The sequence below is a fragment of the Macaca nemestrina genome, chromosome X, assembly GCF_043159975.1.
Source record: "Macaca nemestrina isolate mMacNem1 chromosome X, mMacNem.hap1, whole genome shotgun sequence".
Taxonomy (NCBI): domain Eukaryota; kingdom Metazoa; phylum Chordata; class Mammalia; order Primates; family Cercopithecidae; genus Macaca; species Macaca nemestrina.
The window spans coordinates 70,827,428-70,842,848 of record NC_092145.1 but is presented as its reverse complement, the minus strand read 5'-3'; the positions used below and the strand labels follow the sequence as shown (position 1 = coordinate 70,842,848).

General features: G+C 35.2%; 1 protein-coding gene across 2 annotated transcripts in view; it reads left to right on the top strand.

The window, feature by feature from the left end:
- Window positions 1-8,182, top strand: part of LOC105483640 (cylicin 1) — a 45,417-nt gene extending 37,235 nt beyond the window's left edge. For both annotated transcript variants that reach the window (XM_011744593.2, XM_011744592.2), the window contains exon 6: window positions 8,036-8,182. In XM_011744593.2, coding sequence (XP_011742895.2) covers window positions 8,036-8,068 — 33 coding nt within the window. In that variant the 3' untranslated portion in view covers window positions 8,069-8,182. The remainder of the gene's footprint in view (window positions 1-8,035) is intronic.
- The last annotated feature ends 7,239 nt before the right edge of the window (window positions 8,183-15,421 follow it).

Here is a 15,421-nt window from a genome sequence, read left to right as displayed (position 1 = left end):
ATTTAGTCCCTCTAAAGAGCTACATATCACAGTAGTCGAGATTCGGATATCCCTTTTTCCAAGCATTTTTGCTCTAGATATGTCATTAAAACAAGTATTTTTTTAAGTTGGGGGAGTCACAAAAATGCACTTTACATTCTAATTGGATGTCTGGAAGAGAATACCTATGTATCCTGCTCAATTGTGTATGGGGAACTTATGAACAAACTTTGTTATTGAATCTTATGGAGTTTTCTCCTTTGTTTGTTTGTTTGTTTGTTTGTTTGTTTTTTAATATGGGCTTGAAGAATGATGGCTTTTCTCCTTTTCTCCTCCCCTGGAGTCCTAGTGATTCTCACAGCAGCACATAAGAACCACATAAGTAGTGCTGTGTTTCAGGGTCAGCACTGTTTACACTCCTGGATTAAGATTATTTACATTTTATATTATGTTTATAAATCTTAGCAATATTCTCAAACATAAGTGAAGAATTCTTTATATTCCAGCTGCTAAGGTAGAAAAGTAGGGTGTTATGTTTAGGGTGTTTTGATTTCCATTCTGTATGTGTATATATAATCTTCAACAAAAATACAAATACAAAAACAGAAACAATATAAAATATGTAAAGAAAAGCTAATCATTTAGATCCTTATGTCCACTTTCTGATGCCATATCTCCCTACTTTCTTATCTTCTTGAGGTAAACAATGTTAGCAGCCTGGGATCCATTTTTCTCTCTTACACCATTTCCTTGTATAAGCAAATGTAAGGAGGGAGAGAGAGAGAGAGAGAGAGAGAGAGAGAGAGAGAGAGAGAGAGAGAGAGACAATTACATAATTTGTTTTGACCAAAATACAATCATGCACATGTAGTAAAGTACAACTTATTTTCTCACTTGACAATACCATGGTCATCCATATAAGTCATTAGACATACATTTAATGTTATTGTTCTTATTTCCAACTTGCTTATGAAAACACACACAGAATTTTATCTGTCAATTCCACACATTCTGAATTTGTTTTCTTTACATCTTTTAAGTTTTTTACTTTTGCTTATCTCTCTACTCATTCCCACTTTCACCCCTCACTTTTTTCTCCTTTCTAGGTACCACTTACCAATAACTTACTATGTTTCATTCCATACTTCTCTCTAAGGTTCACTTTACCTTATCAAACATTCAAATACACACAGACACATACACACACACAAACAAACACACACAGACACATACACACACACACACAAACAAACACACACACACAGTGGTGGCATCTGGGAGCAGGAGAGAAAGTGTCTGGCAGCTGGGAGAGGAGGAAGTGAGGTTTTCTTATTGTTTTATTTAAAAGTAAAGAAATAATACATATTTCTTTGCATCTTGGTCAGCAATAGTTGTTACAGCTCCTCCTAACTTTTGCCATTTTAATGGATGTATAATGATATCTCCTTGGTACTTTAATTTGGATTATCCTGAATGCTAGTTAGTTTAAATATCTTTTGAATGTTTGTCGTACCATAAGTTTGATGTTTTGAGAATTATTTCTTTGTATTCTTTGACCATTTTTCGCATGGGTTATTTATGTTTCCTGCATTTATTAAAGTATCTTTGCATATTATAGGTATTACTCCTTCATCTGTCTTCCTTGTTGTATTTTCCCTAACTTTCATGCCTAGTAATTATTTTGCAGTGCATTTTGCTGTGCACAAATGCTAAATTTTTACATAGTCAAATACATCTATAATTTCTTTGGTTGTTTCTTGGCTGTCTGTATTAGTGAAAATTATCTTCTCCACAGAGTAGTTTTAACAGGGACTAAAACAAACAAAAACTAGTCCTTAGTAAATAATAAACTGTCATCAGTGTCCAAATTGAGCATTGTGACAATCAAGGTTTTATTGTACTGAAATGAGTTAACAAAGGAGATGTCCTAATGTCTTTCCCAAAAGAATTAAATACATTATTTGAAAAATCGAAAGTCCCATGCAGGTTGTATAATCTAGTGGCTACTGCATACAGCTTTGGAGTCAAACAGTTTGGATTTAAATCCTTGCTCTATCACTTACTAGCAGGATACTTTTCCCCAAAAGTATCTTTCTTAATCACTTGGAATATTATTTTTTCTCAAGTATAAAATGGGATATTAATAAGACCTTACCTATAGGACAATGAAACATGTAATGTGTTTAGTATATTATCTGCTATTTTATTATGCATATTCAGGGAGCACCACTCCTATCAACATCCCTCAAATAACAATGCATGTGGCTTTTAATTTCATCCAGGTTATATGAGCACAATGTAAAAGAAACCAATGTATTAGAACATGTTTAATTCAACAAATAAACCAATCAATATTTTTAACTGCCACTCTCTCCTCAATAAAATTAATTAATTGATAGCATATTTCATTTTCCAGGAGGAATTATCATTTTCTGAGCATGCAGAGGTTACATGATATTATGCTCCATACTTGGCAATTGATTAAAAAGCTTATCTTTCAGTTTCTATAGTTAATTAGGAGTCAAAAGAAGACAGACTAAATAATCAGAAAACCTAAACTAAGGAGGCTGCAAGTTGATTCATTGTTCTTATTCAAGGAAAGTGGGTGTTGTTGTTGTTGTTGTTGTTGTTTTGTATTAAACTGGAAAGCACTTCAAGGAAGTAGTTATTTCAGGTGAAATCAGTCAAAACGCAAATTGAAGCAAAACACATAAGAACTGTCGAACTTGCTTTTTTTTATGCTTTTTTTTTTTTTTTTTTTTTTCTGGGATACATGTTGCTTCATAATAAAATAAAGCAAGTAAATCCCTCTCTTATTCTGAGCCTGATTTCTCATCTCTAAAATGAAAAATTGAACTAGATGAGCTGTAATTTCAAATTGTATGGCTAGCATAGTGGGATGAATTTGTCATTTCTTAGTTGTGCCTGCCTGAAAGATATAGGTCATATGTCTCCCCGTAACACTGATGGACTACGGATAGGATATGAGGCTAACCAGATAGTAGAAGTGACTGACACACTAGAGCACAAAAATATAATGGTAACATTGAATGGAAATTATTACCACAAGAAATTATTCTTAGAAGGATTCATGAATTATTAGCTACCAATGATTTCTAAAGGTTTTTGAAACATGTTAGAGATCTTTGCACAATATATAATCATGACTGGGGAGGTCATTTCTTTATGAAACTGTCATTACCTGATTTTTTTTTTTTTTTTTTTTTTTGAGATGGAGTCTCGCGCGATCTTGGCTCACTGCAACCTCCACTTTCCGGGTTCAAGCGATTTTCCTGCCTCAGCCTCCCGTGTAGCTGCGACTATAGGTGCCCGCCACCACACGCAGCTAATTTTTTTGTATTTTTAGTAGAGATGGGATTTCACCGTGTTAGCCAGGATGGTTTCAATCTCTTGACTTCGTGATCTGACCACCTCGGCCTCCCAAAGTGCTGGAATTACAGGTGTCAGCCACCTCGCCCGGCCACCTGATTTTATCTATTAAAAAGAATACTGGCATTGTTTTAATTTGAAGCAATCTCACTGTATTTGATAAAGTGACAGTCAAGTACCAGTGTAACTGAATGTCCCAGATAGACAGAAAGACATAAGTGCCTACTAATATGTTTCTGTTTTTATTTCCTTTGCTGGTTATTTCCATATCTCTGAATAATATATTTATGTGACTACTTCTCAATTTTACACATTTTCCTTTGGTTTTCTTCCACAACAGATAAAGATATAGGTTGTGGACATCATTCTCTCTTATTCTCTCTTTCAAATTGGGTCCTATATTTGGTTTTTAATATATTTGCCAATTACCTTTGTAACATTAAATATTATATTTGTAGCCTTTTTCCTACTCTTTTTCCTTACTTTTCTCTTCAGTTCTTCATTTCTGTACCTTTTCTTTAGTTCTTTTTTAAAAAGTGCTCTTTTAATAGTTCCCTGCAATGACCTCTCACTGAATATTACAGTCTTGTCTGTACCTACATTAACTTGTGATCTCTTGCCTTTGTAAAATCTATGTCCCTTCCCTTAACTTCCCTGAGTTTCTACTATTGTGGTTTTCTTTCTTGCTCCTACTTTTCTTTTTCCTCTCCTACTACTGTTTCTTTATGTTCAATTCTTGAACTTCTTCCTCTTCCTACATCCAACTCAAAGTTGTTTTCTATGACTCAGTTATTAGACCTCGACTCTTCTCTATATACTCTGGAAGCATTAATCTATTACTGTGGCTTAAATTTTCACTTCTTTGTAGACATTTCAAACTGTATATCCCCAGACTATTTTCTCATCCTAACTCTTGTCTATTATCTCCTATATTCAAATAATTTCTAAGCTCCATGAGATCAGAAAAAATGAAAATTTTTAAATTCATTATTAATTTAAATTTAATCCACCATTGGAGCCTTTTCTGTTATTCTGGTTGAGTCATCTGCAAATGAGAAATATAGTACCTAACCTACCCAGTATAACAAATTGTTCTTAGATTCAAATACTAAAAAACGGTGTGAAAGGGTTTTATAAATGGCAAATCATTATACAAATGTAAGACTTTATTACTACTATTACTGCCTTATGCCTTCATTTACATTACTCCTCTTTTTTCTTGCAGTGGGTTTCTCCTTCTTCTCCAGTTGTCTTCTTCAAAGCTCAGTTTTCCCTCAAAACGCTATAACACTTACTTTGCTCTCTATTTGTTGGGTTGATATTAATACTGTGTTCTAATTCTTTCTAACCACTGTAACACTTAGAATATTGTTATGCATGTAGAAGATGATTAACAACTAATTTGTTGACTGATTAACTTAAAAGTTTGGTAATAAGTTGAGAGTTTATGTTTGGAATTTTATCATATTTAGGAGAATTATCAACCTTTATTTCTATGTTTCATGTATCAATAAATATTCCTTGAGCAAATATTCTGTGTCAGGCACTGTTAAAATCAATGAAGGTATAAAAAGCTTGCCTGTTACTTTCAAAGAAGTTAAAATTTTCACCTAGGGAATAAAAATTCTAGCAGCTTTTGTTTTAGTTGTCCTCTCTAAAGAAAGTAGCCTTCTCTGAAAATAGGAACACTCAAAATATTATACAAAACCAAGAAGATTTACATTCTTTTCTCATCTATGTAATTTGCTCAGTTATTATTATGATTGTACATTGTATCTATCTTCTGCTAAAAAGTAAACTGCATGATGATAAAACTCTTTAATTTGTTTACTAATGTATTTGAAATTCCCAAGGAAGTGGGCATTCAATATTTGTTGAAAAAGTGAATGTGGCATTTGTTAGAGGACTACCAAAAAATGAATGAAAGAATTTCTCGGCAGTTGTATGAACACAGTTGGAGCTAGATAATATCAAATTTAAGTATGTTCGGTTCATAAATTTTTCATACCACAAAGGTGAAGTAATATTTCAGCTTGGTTATAAAAGATAAGCAAGATTTTGACAGAGACAATGGAGAAGTTTATATTCAAAAATTAGCAACTAGTTAAAAGCAGAACCAGGCTGTGAAATTATATTATGAGATGCAATATTACAGCATGATGCCTAAGGATGAAACTAACTGAAGGAGAAAAGAGTTTACAGCCAAGAAGCCAGTCAAAGTGGATGGTGGGAGAAAGAGTTGGCAAGTGGCATGATAAGCATGATGACAGGCTAAGGGAAATAAAAGCAACAGAAAATATTGTGATGCCTCTTCACAACAAGTTTTTTTTTAGAGAAATATTATTCATGTTCTTAGCCCACGTTTTAATGAGATTGTTTGTTTTTTTTCCTTGTTGATTTGTTTGAATTTGTTGTAGATTCTGGATATTGTTCCTTTGTCAGATATATAGATTATCAAGAATCTTTCCCACTCTGTGGATCGTTTGTTTACTCTGCTAACTGTTCCTTTTGTCATGCAAAAGCTCTGTAGTTTAATTAAGTCCCAGCTATTTGTCTTTGTTTTTATTTCATTTGCTTTTGGGATCTTGTTCATGAAATCCTTGCCTAAGCCCAATGTCTAGAAGGGTATTTCCAATGTTGTCTTCTGGAATGTTTATAGTCTCACAAATAACCACTAAAAAACTTACGCATGTAACCAAACATCACCTGCTCCCCAATAACAGACGGAAATAAAAAATAAAATAAAATAAAATAAAAACAAATACTAAATTATAAAATAGGTGGGAGGAAGTTCTGGTTTGTCCTATGATATGATAACTTTTTGATGCGTTTTTAAATTGTATGCACTTTGCAAATAATTTTTTTCCTATTTTTTGACTGTGTTACTGTGTTGCTACTTTGCTGTGGCCAAGCATAGAAACTCTTTCATCACCAACTGTGAGATTTGGTGTTTTCTGTTGACCTCAAACTGTCAATAATAAATTCTAATTCCAAACTCTGTCTTTCATAGAAAACGTCTTATTTTCTAGACGTTACTCAAACTCTTTCCTATATGGAAAAAAATTCTACCACCCACTACCATTCTCTGAGCTATCAATCTGATTCCTCACTAAGGCGTTAAGTTTAATTTTGGTTACTCTTTCCATAATAACTATGGTTTAATCAAGGCTTCTAAAGATCTTGAACTCAAAATCTAAATGAATGAATTTTTAATGTTTGAATTTGGGGTAATGTGAAATGCTCTAGAATGTGACATTTCTAGTGCCTTTCCGAAATCGTAATATACAGTTAGAAGTTATTCCACATATATTTAAGGATAAAACAAGCCAACATTTTCTTTCAATTGTTTGGGATTCATAATGATACAGAAAAAATGACTGAACTGTGAATCAAGAGTGCTTTGAAAAGACATATTTCTGAGAGTGAAAACAAGATCTGTCTAATAAAAAAATCAAGAAATAGAAATAGATAATTTATACAGGAGTAAATAAATATGAGAGACAAAATCATGAGAAAATATTGACCATGGTTAGTAATCAGAGCAACCCCAAGATAGCATTTTGCACCTAGTAATGTGACTATATATATATATATATATATAAATCTTATGTATATTAACTATATCAATACATAAAATACAATTTTTATATGCATTGTATATGTAAGATATATCTTACAACTGTTGAAACTTCAGTGACAGCAGTACATTTATTCACTGCTGACTTCAGAAGGGGACCAATATAAACCAGCTTGACATTCCCCTGGGCCTATATGGGAATATGTAGGAAGAGTCATAAATGGTAAAATAACATTTGACTCAACAATCCCACTCCTATAAATATAATAAAAAATTTTCAGAAGAAAATAAAAAGAAAAAACAAACTCTATGCATAAAGAACATGATTGCAATACTGTCTATAAGAGAAAATCTTTGGTATAAATGTATAATGTATAAAATTATGTATACTTATAAATTAATGTATATATTTGTATAATGTATAAAACTAGAGGGGGGTTAGTAAGATCTGAAACAGATTAGTATGCATTCATTGAAATAATAATGATGGAGCCTAGGAAACTAGAGGGAAAGGTTTATACTATAAGGCTAAGAAAAATAAACAAGAAAAAATACTACAAGATTGCAACTAAACAGAAATCTTCATGTTTGTGGATAAAGAGTATGCGTTAAAATGCAAATTCAAAAATAATTGTGTTAGTGGGTGGAATTTGGGGTGACTACAAGATATTTTAAATGTATTTTCATTTTGTACATTGTATTTTTATTTTTAAAAGTTTTAATCCATTAATGTAGTTGTGAAAGTTTAGACTAATGGTGTAACATTGAGGGGCCTTGGCTCTTGAACAAACATTGATGATTGGACTACCATTCGGTACTTCTCACCCTTCAATGTCCATTAAGATTATTCAGGGAGCTCGTTGAATGTGCATATGGCTAGATTATATCTTCAGACATTTTGATTTGGTAGGTCTGGGGTGGAGACCAGGGATCTGCATTTTTAATAAGAAATAATAAAATTATATCCAAGTTCCCTTTCAACTATGACATTCTGTGCTTTCATGTGATTCTTAACACACCATAGATGTCTTGATTAATAGACAAATAAAGCCTTCCTTTTTATTTGCATTTTTCTACTTTGTTCCTCAGCCTGAAGCACCGTGGATTCATAAGCTGCTTTAAAGAACAACTGAGCACTTGGTTTCACAGAATGGCCTTACCACAGTAAGCACCAGCTACTCTCAAATGAGCATTTCTACCTCTGTGGAATTGAAATAAAAACAAGTCTTCCATGAGTATCAAGAGCTGCTTTTTTTGCATATAATTTACAGAAGTGATTTATAGACATGTTTTTTTATTATTTATCAAATGTCTCAATTATTCAGATCAAAATAATTTAGTGTTTTCCCCCATGTTCTGAAGCTTCAGTCTGGACACTATTTCTGAGTCAGTTCAAATGTACTCCCCTTCAAAACTCTTACCATATTTCATTAAATTTCTCCTTTACTTAGCATTCAAAATAAAAGTAAGTAAAGAATGAAAGGGAGGAAGTACATCTTCCACACCCTTAAGAGAAACAGAGAACTATACGTAGATATTAACCCCTGACAAAAATTGTTTGTTTGGCCAAACTTTCATCATACCCCTGAACCATCTCCTAGGCTTATCTAGGCATTCCCTCTTGTAAAATCAGTTTTAGCAAAAAAGGTGCTAAATCAGTTTAGCAAGAGTCTTACACCCTTAATAACTGATCCTTCAATATATGATCAGGTTTCTTATCCTCCACCATCTTCCAGGTGATTTCTCATCACCCTGGAATCCTGTTAAGTCAGTATAGCCAGAATCCCCCCTTATCCCCGATGTCACTTCTCAGTAATTTTCCATCCACTGACTGGCACCCTCCTCTTTGGCTATAAATTACTATTTGCTCATGCTATATACAGAGTTGAGCCCAATCTCTCTCCTCCAGTGAAATACCCCATTCCCATGGCCCCTATACCTATCATGATAGCTCCCCTTTGAAGAAAGTCTGCTTACCATCTTCAATGAGTGTCAGTGAATATTTTTTCTTTAATACCTTACCTCCTCTACACACATACACATATAGAATTCTAAACTTAATTATTTACTTTTATTTCTTTTCTCCTTATTTTATTTACTTATTTACTGATAAACTGAAAATGTTCATGAGATAATAACACACATATCTCAATCATTTTACATATTTCTGTGAATATACTTGTCATATTATTTCCTGAGAGCAGGATACCAGTATGGAAGGAAAGAGAGAGAGAAATAGACAGAGAAAAGTATGGAGGTCTCCTTCACTTCACCCAGTCTGCTTTCTGCCTTTTGGTTATAATCTTGACTTCAGTTTTCTCTCAGAAATGACAACATTTCAGATCCAATTCTCAAAGAGGTGTTATTTTTCTAAGCCATTTAATAACTTTACATATGTCTATATGACATATACTTTAAAGTTATAAGAAAAGTTTAGAAACCATCTAATTAGTACTCAATACATGATTAAATGATTTGCTGAATATATGAGAGTTCTTCAATACAGTGGAATGCCTTGTGAATGTGAAAAAGAATAAGAAATCTATGTAGTGACCTGGAAAGTGCTTCAATATAAATTTAAGAGAAAAAAAAATCAATGTGCAAAAGAGAGGATATCCTACGTTATTTATAGTGTTTTTAAAAGAAGGGAAGAGATGACATATAATTGCATTTGCCTATATTTGCATAAAGAGACTCTGGTAGGATAAAAAATAAAAAATTAAAAGTGGTTACCCATAACGGAGGTGTGGTATTTGGAGCAATGACAGGTTAGAGAAACAGATGAAGTTTAGGACTAATACTAATATTCAGCCAGTACACATTAAATGAGCCATAATGGTTGATAAAATACTACAATATTTCTAAATCAGTTGGTAAACGGCAGCTACACTGTTCACCACCCCTTCCCCTTGACACCTTGAATGCTGCCCAGTCTTCTCTCTTGGAACATCAGGAATCCTCCAGGAATCAAAAGCAAGGACATAATTACAAGTATAAAAGACTTATTCAGTGAAGCACTTGTGAAAGGTAAAAGGAGAGAGAGCCGAACTAGGTAAGAAGAGACTGTAGACTGCCATGCAAGCTGGCATCCATGAAAGGAGAAAGGAAACAAAAGAGCCTCAGCTGTATTGCAGCTTGGGGAGAATCTCAGCCAGGCCAATGGGGAGCCCAGAGCAAAGACTGCTCTTTAGAGGAATCTGTGTTGGGCAGAAATACCCAGACCTTAGTACTCTCACAGTGTTTATCATTGTCTGGGAGAAGTCCAGTGGGAGTGTAGCTGCAGCTTGAATATTGGTGAATCTCAAATGAGCAGAGGTTGTCAGCTGATGCTACTCCTCAGAAAACAATCTCCCCTGAAGTGAGATCTGAGCGGCAATTTCCCTTGACCATCACAGCACAAATCTGTTTCCTTATCCATATTCACTCCTCAAAAGTTCTATGGGCTTCTCCTTATTAGGGAAAACTTAAAAGAGGAAGGGTAGAGGAAAAACTACAGTCCTTATCCTTCCAGTTGATGTTAGGGCCACAGCTGGTCCCGTCTGGTCTCCTACATTGTTCATCTTAAGTTCCTCTCATTCTCCTATGTGTCTTATCTGGTGTTATAATCTGAAACTTCATTTCTGAAGGGTCTGAACCCTTAGTAATTGTAATCTTCTCAGGCTCCATTCACAGTTAAAATTGGGCAAGGGATTCAAAGAGAAGCCCAAATGGATCATGTAGCTTCCACCAATATCTTTTCCTTTCCACATTGCAAAAAGCAACTCTACCTCCCCTCTGCTTATCAGATTGAATTACCCTTCTCAAAATGGTGATTCTTTTCAACATCTGATTTCTAGGTATAAGGAGTCCAAAGGTCCCTAGCAACAGCTGTAACTTGTCCTTCAATGGGACGCTTGTATGTCCCTTGGCAAGCTTTATGTCCCCCTTTTGGGATAAGGACTTATAACTCTGTGGAGCCCAGAGCTGCTGTGACAAGAAGCACATGGGCTCCCAGTGAGTCATTTTGAGAGTCGTGGCAAGTGGAGCCACTCTTGATTCTATCCCTGTTGGCATATGTGTTTTTCCTATTGAGGATAAAACACCATATGGAAATATCTGTTTTAATTCTTATACTGCATCTTACGAACAGCACTCCATCTTGCAGAGCATTGCATCTGACCTAATACTTCACCACTGTGACTTCAGTAGGCCATTTAAGCTCTCGGTGAAGTCGGCTGCTTCTGAATGGTGTAGTATGTAGTATGACCATGTACTTCATGGTCATGGTCCCACTGCCATACCTCCTCTACAGTTTAATACCCTGGTCAGATGCTATGCTTCCTCAAGGCTACCCCTGAGTTTGGCTGTAATGCAAGTGCTGTTCATTTTCAGCTAGAACCCACATACTCAGCTGAAATATTTATAAACCAAGCTCAGGCATTTTTTCCTCCTTCAGATGGCCATAGGTGCAAGCTGAAGAAAGATGCTGGAGCCAGCACAGTAGATGATATGGAGGTCTGTGGTACCTTCTCATGAAGCTTACTTATACCCTCTGGTCCTACTCAGACATGATCCCAGAGTGACCGTATTCCACTTTTGGGTATTTTTACAGCAGCACTGCACTCCTGGTACCAATTTACTGTATTAGTCTGTTCTCACATTGCTAATAAAGACATATCTGAGACTGGGTAATTTATATTAAGGAAAGAGGTTTAATGGACTCACAGTTTCACATGTCCAGGGAAACCTCACAATCATGGCCAAAGACTAAGGAAGAACAAATACAGGTCTTACATGGTGACAAGCAAGAGAGCTTGTGCAGGGGAACTCCCATTTATAAAACCAGCAGATCTCATGAGACTTATTCACTATCACAAGAACAGCATGAGAAGGACCTGCCCCATAATTCAATCACCTTCCACCGGGTCCTTCCCATGACATGTGGGAATTATGGGAGCTACAATTCAAGATGAGATTTGGGTGGGGACACAACCAAACCATATCAACAAATAATGAGCACAGTGTCTGATAGGTAGTTTTTCAATCCTCATTCTCCCCCCACCCTCCACTCTCAAGTAGTCCCCAATGTCTGTTGTTGCCTTCTTTGGGTCCAAATATACTTGATGTTTATCTCCCACTCATAAGTGAGAACATGCAGGATTTAGTTTTCCATTTTCTTTTAACTCACTTATAATAATGGCCTCCAGCACCACCATCTTGCTGCAAAGAACATGATCTCTTTCTTTTGTATGGCTGTGTAGTGTTCCATGGTGTATATTACCACATATTTTATATCCAACCTACAGCTGATGGACATTTAGGTTGATTTCATATCTTTGCTAGTGTGAATAGTGCTATGATTAATATAGGCATGCATGTGTATTTATGGTAGAATGTTGTATATTCCTATGGGTATATACCCAATAATTGGAATGCTGATTTGAAAGGTAGTTCTGTTTTGAGTTCTTTGAGAAATCACAATACTTTCCACAAAGGCTGAACAAATTTACACTCCCACAAGTAGTATAAAATCATTCCTTTTCTCTGCAACCTCACCAGCATCTGTTATTTATTGACTTTTTAATGATGGCTATTCTGGCTGGTGTGAGATGTTATCTCTTTGTGGTTGTAATTTGCATTACTCTAATGATTAGTGCTATCGATCATTTATTCATATTTTTGTCAGCTGCATGTATGTCTTCTTTAAAGAAATGTCTGCTCAAGTCTTTTGCCCACTTTTTAATGGGGCTGTTTGTTTTTGCTTGTAAATTTAAGTTCCTTATAGATTCTGGATGTTAGACTTTTGTTGGATGCATAGTTTGCAAATATTTTTTCCGGTTCTGCAGGTTGTCTGTTTACTCTGTTGACAGTGTCTTTTGCTGTGCAAAAGCTCCTTAATTAGGTTACATCTGTCAATTTCTGTTTTGGTTGCAATTGCTCTGATATCTTCATTGGTGAAATCTTTGACCGTTCCTATATTCAAAATTGCATTTACTAGGTTTTCTTTCAGAATTTTTGTACTTTTACATGTAAATCTTTAATACATCTTGACTTGATTTTTGTATATGGTGTAGGAAGGAGTTCAGTTTCAATCTTCTACTTGTGGCTAGCCAGTTATCTGAGAACAATTTATTGAATAGGGAGTCCTTTTCCCACTGCTTGTTCTCATCAACTTTGACAAAGATCAAATGATTGTGGGTGTGTAGGATTATTTCTGGACTCTCAGTTCTGTTCATTGGTCTATTCTTCTGTTTTTATACCAGTACCATGCTGTTTTGGTTACTTAGCCTTGCATGATAGTTTCAAGTCAGGTAATATGATACCTCCAGATTTGTTCTTTTTGTTCAGGATTCCCTTGGCTATTTGAGCTGTTTTTTGGTTCCACATGAATTTTAAAATAGTTTTTTTTTTTAATTCTCTGAAGAATGTAATAGGTACTTTGATAGGAATAGCATTAAATCTGTAAATGGCTTTGAGCAGTATGGACATTTTAACAATATTGATTCTTCTTATTCATGAATATGAAAAGTTTCTCCATTTGTTTGTGTAATCTCTGATTTCTTTGAGTTGTATTTTGTAATTCTCATTTTACAGATCTTTTCCCTACCTGGTCAGTTGTATTCCTAGGTGTTTTATTCTTTTTATGCCTATTGTGAATGAGAATGCATTCTTGATTTGGCTCTTAGTTTGGATGTTGTTTGCATGTAGGAATGCTACCAATGTTTCTACACTGATTTTTTTATCTTCAAATATCTTCTTTTTAATGACTTAAACACCAGCTTGGAGACTTACGATTTAAACAGTCTCGTTTCTTTTCTCTGTGCTTTGGAAGGGGTAGGGACTACATTTCCCACCTTGTCTGAGTGAAGTTAAAACCTTGTCTTGTAAATAAATAAATAATTCCCTAACTAACACCACAAAATCCAAACGAGACCTAATTTCCCTCAAGGGGCAGGACGTTTCCAGGTACCCACTGTGGCTGCTCCTCTTGAGGGCCCGGCCATGCCTGCCGTGAAGAGGATGCCGCTAGAATGGCTTCCCTTCTCCAATTTGCTGCTCTCCAGAGGGGCCGAGAATCAGCTTCCGCCTGGCGGGGCTGATAGCGTCTCGCTCTTAAGAAAAATCTTGCTGGGGCAGGTCCTCCGGCAGCGCCAGTACTTTACCCTGAGTGATGGGAAACTGAGACTTTGTACAAAACTGCGCTGGCACTCACCGTCTTAGGTAGCGGATTTATAGAGTGAATACTGTGCTTGGGCCTTTTTCATGAAGACTTGGATCCCAGTTCTTGGATAAGCTGAAAAAAACGGCTCGGGCCGCCAGTGGATATGCTCACAATGAAATGAGAGGCCGTGTAAGGTTTGCAAGGCTTTGTGGCCTGTAGTTTTAACTCGGAAACTGTGGCGATGCAAACCCAAACCAACTGTGCTACTTCTTGCTGGGTGGCAAACTGTTGTCAGGCTTTATTGTCACTCCTTTGGTGCTTGACCTGATTATTTTGAATCCTGAAATGTTGCTGAGTTATTTATCCAATCAAAAAGCCTTTGGACAGAGACTATAGGGATTTCTAGTTATAGAATCATATCTTCTGCAAACATAAATAATTTATTCTTCTTTTTCTTTTTGGATGCCTTTTATTTATTGTCCTTGGCTGGCTGCTCTTACCAGGACTTCTAGTATTATGTTGAGCTTCTTATATATTCTGGTTATTAATCCCTTGTCAGGTGAGTAGTTTGCAAGTATTTTCTCCCATTCTGTAAGTTTTCCCATTACTATGTTGTTTGCTTCCTTTGCTGTGTAGGAGCTTTTTAATATGATGTGATTCTCCTCAATTTCCTTCATCAGTGTCCTAGAGTTTTCATTATAGAGATCTTTTACTTTTTGGTTAATTCCTAGGTATTTAATTTTATGTGTGGCTATTGCAAGTGGGGTTACATTTTTATTTCTTTTTCAGCTTGTTGTTTGTTGGCATATAGAACTGCTAGTGATTTATGTATGTTGATTTTGTATCCTGCAATTTTAGTGAATTTATCACTTCTAGTAATTTTTTTTTTTTTTTTTTGGTGGAGTCTTTTTAGGTTTCTCCACATTAAAAAAATATATCATCTGCAAACAAGGATGATTTGACTTTTTCCTTTCCAATTTGGATGTCCTTTATTTCTTACTCGTGTCTAATTGTTCTGGCAATGACTTACAGTACTATGTTAAATAACAGTAGTAAAAGTGGGTGTCCTTGTGATTTTCCAGATCTTAGAGGAAATCCTTCCACTTGTTTTCCATTCATGACACTAGATGTGGGTCTGTCATACATGGCCTTTATTATGTTGAGATATATTCCTTCTATATCCAGTTTTTTGATGGTTTTTGTCATGAAGGGATGTTGAATTTGATTAAATGCTTTATTCAATATCCATTTAAATGATCATATGTTTTTGTTCTTTATTCTCCTGGTGTGATTTATCACATTGATTGATTTGCATATGTAAAACCATCCTTGCA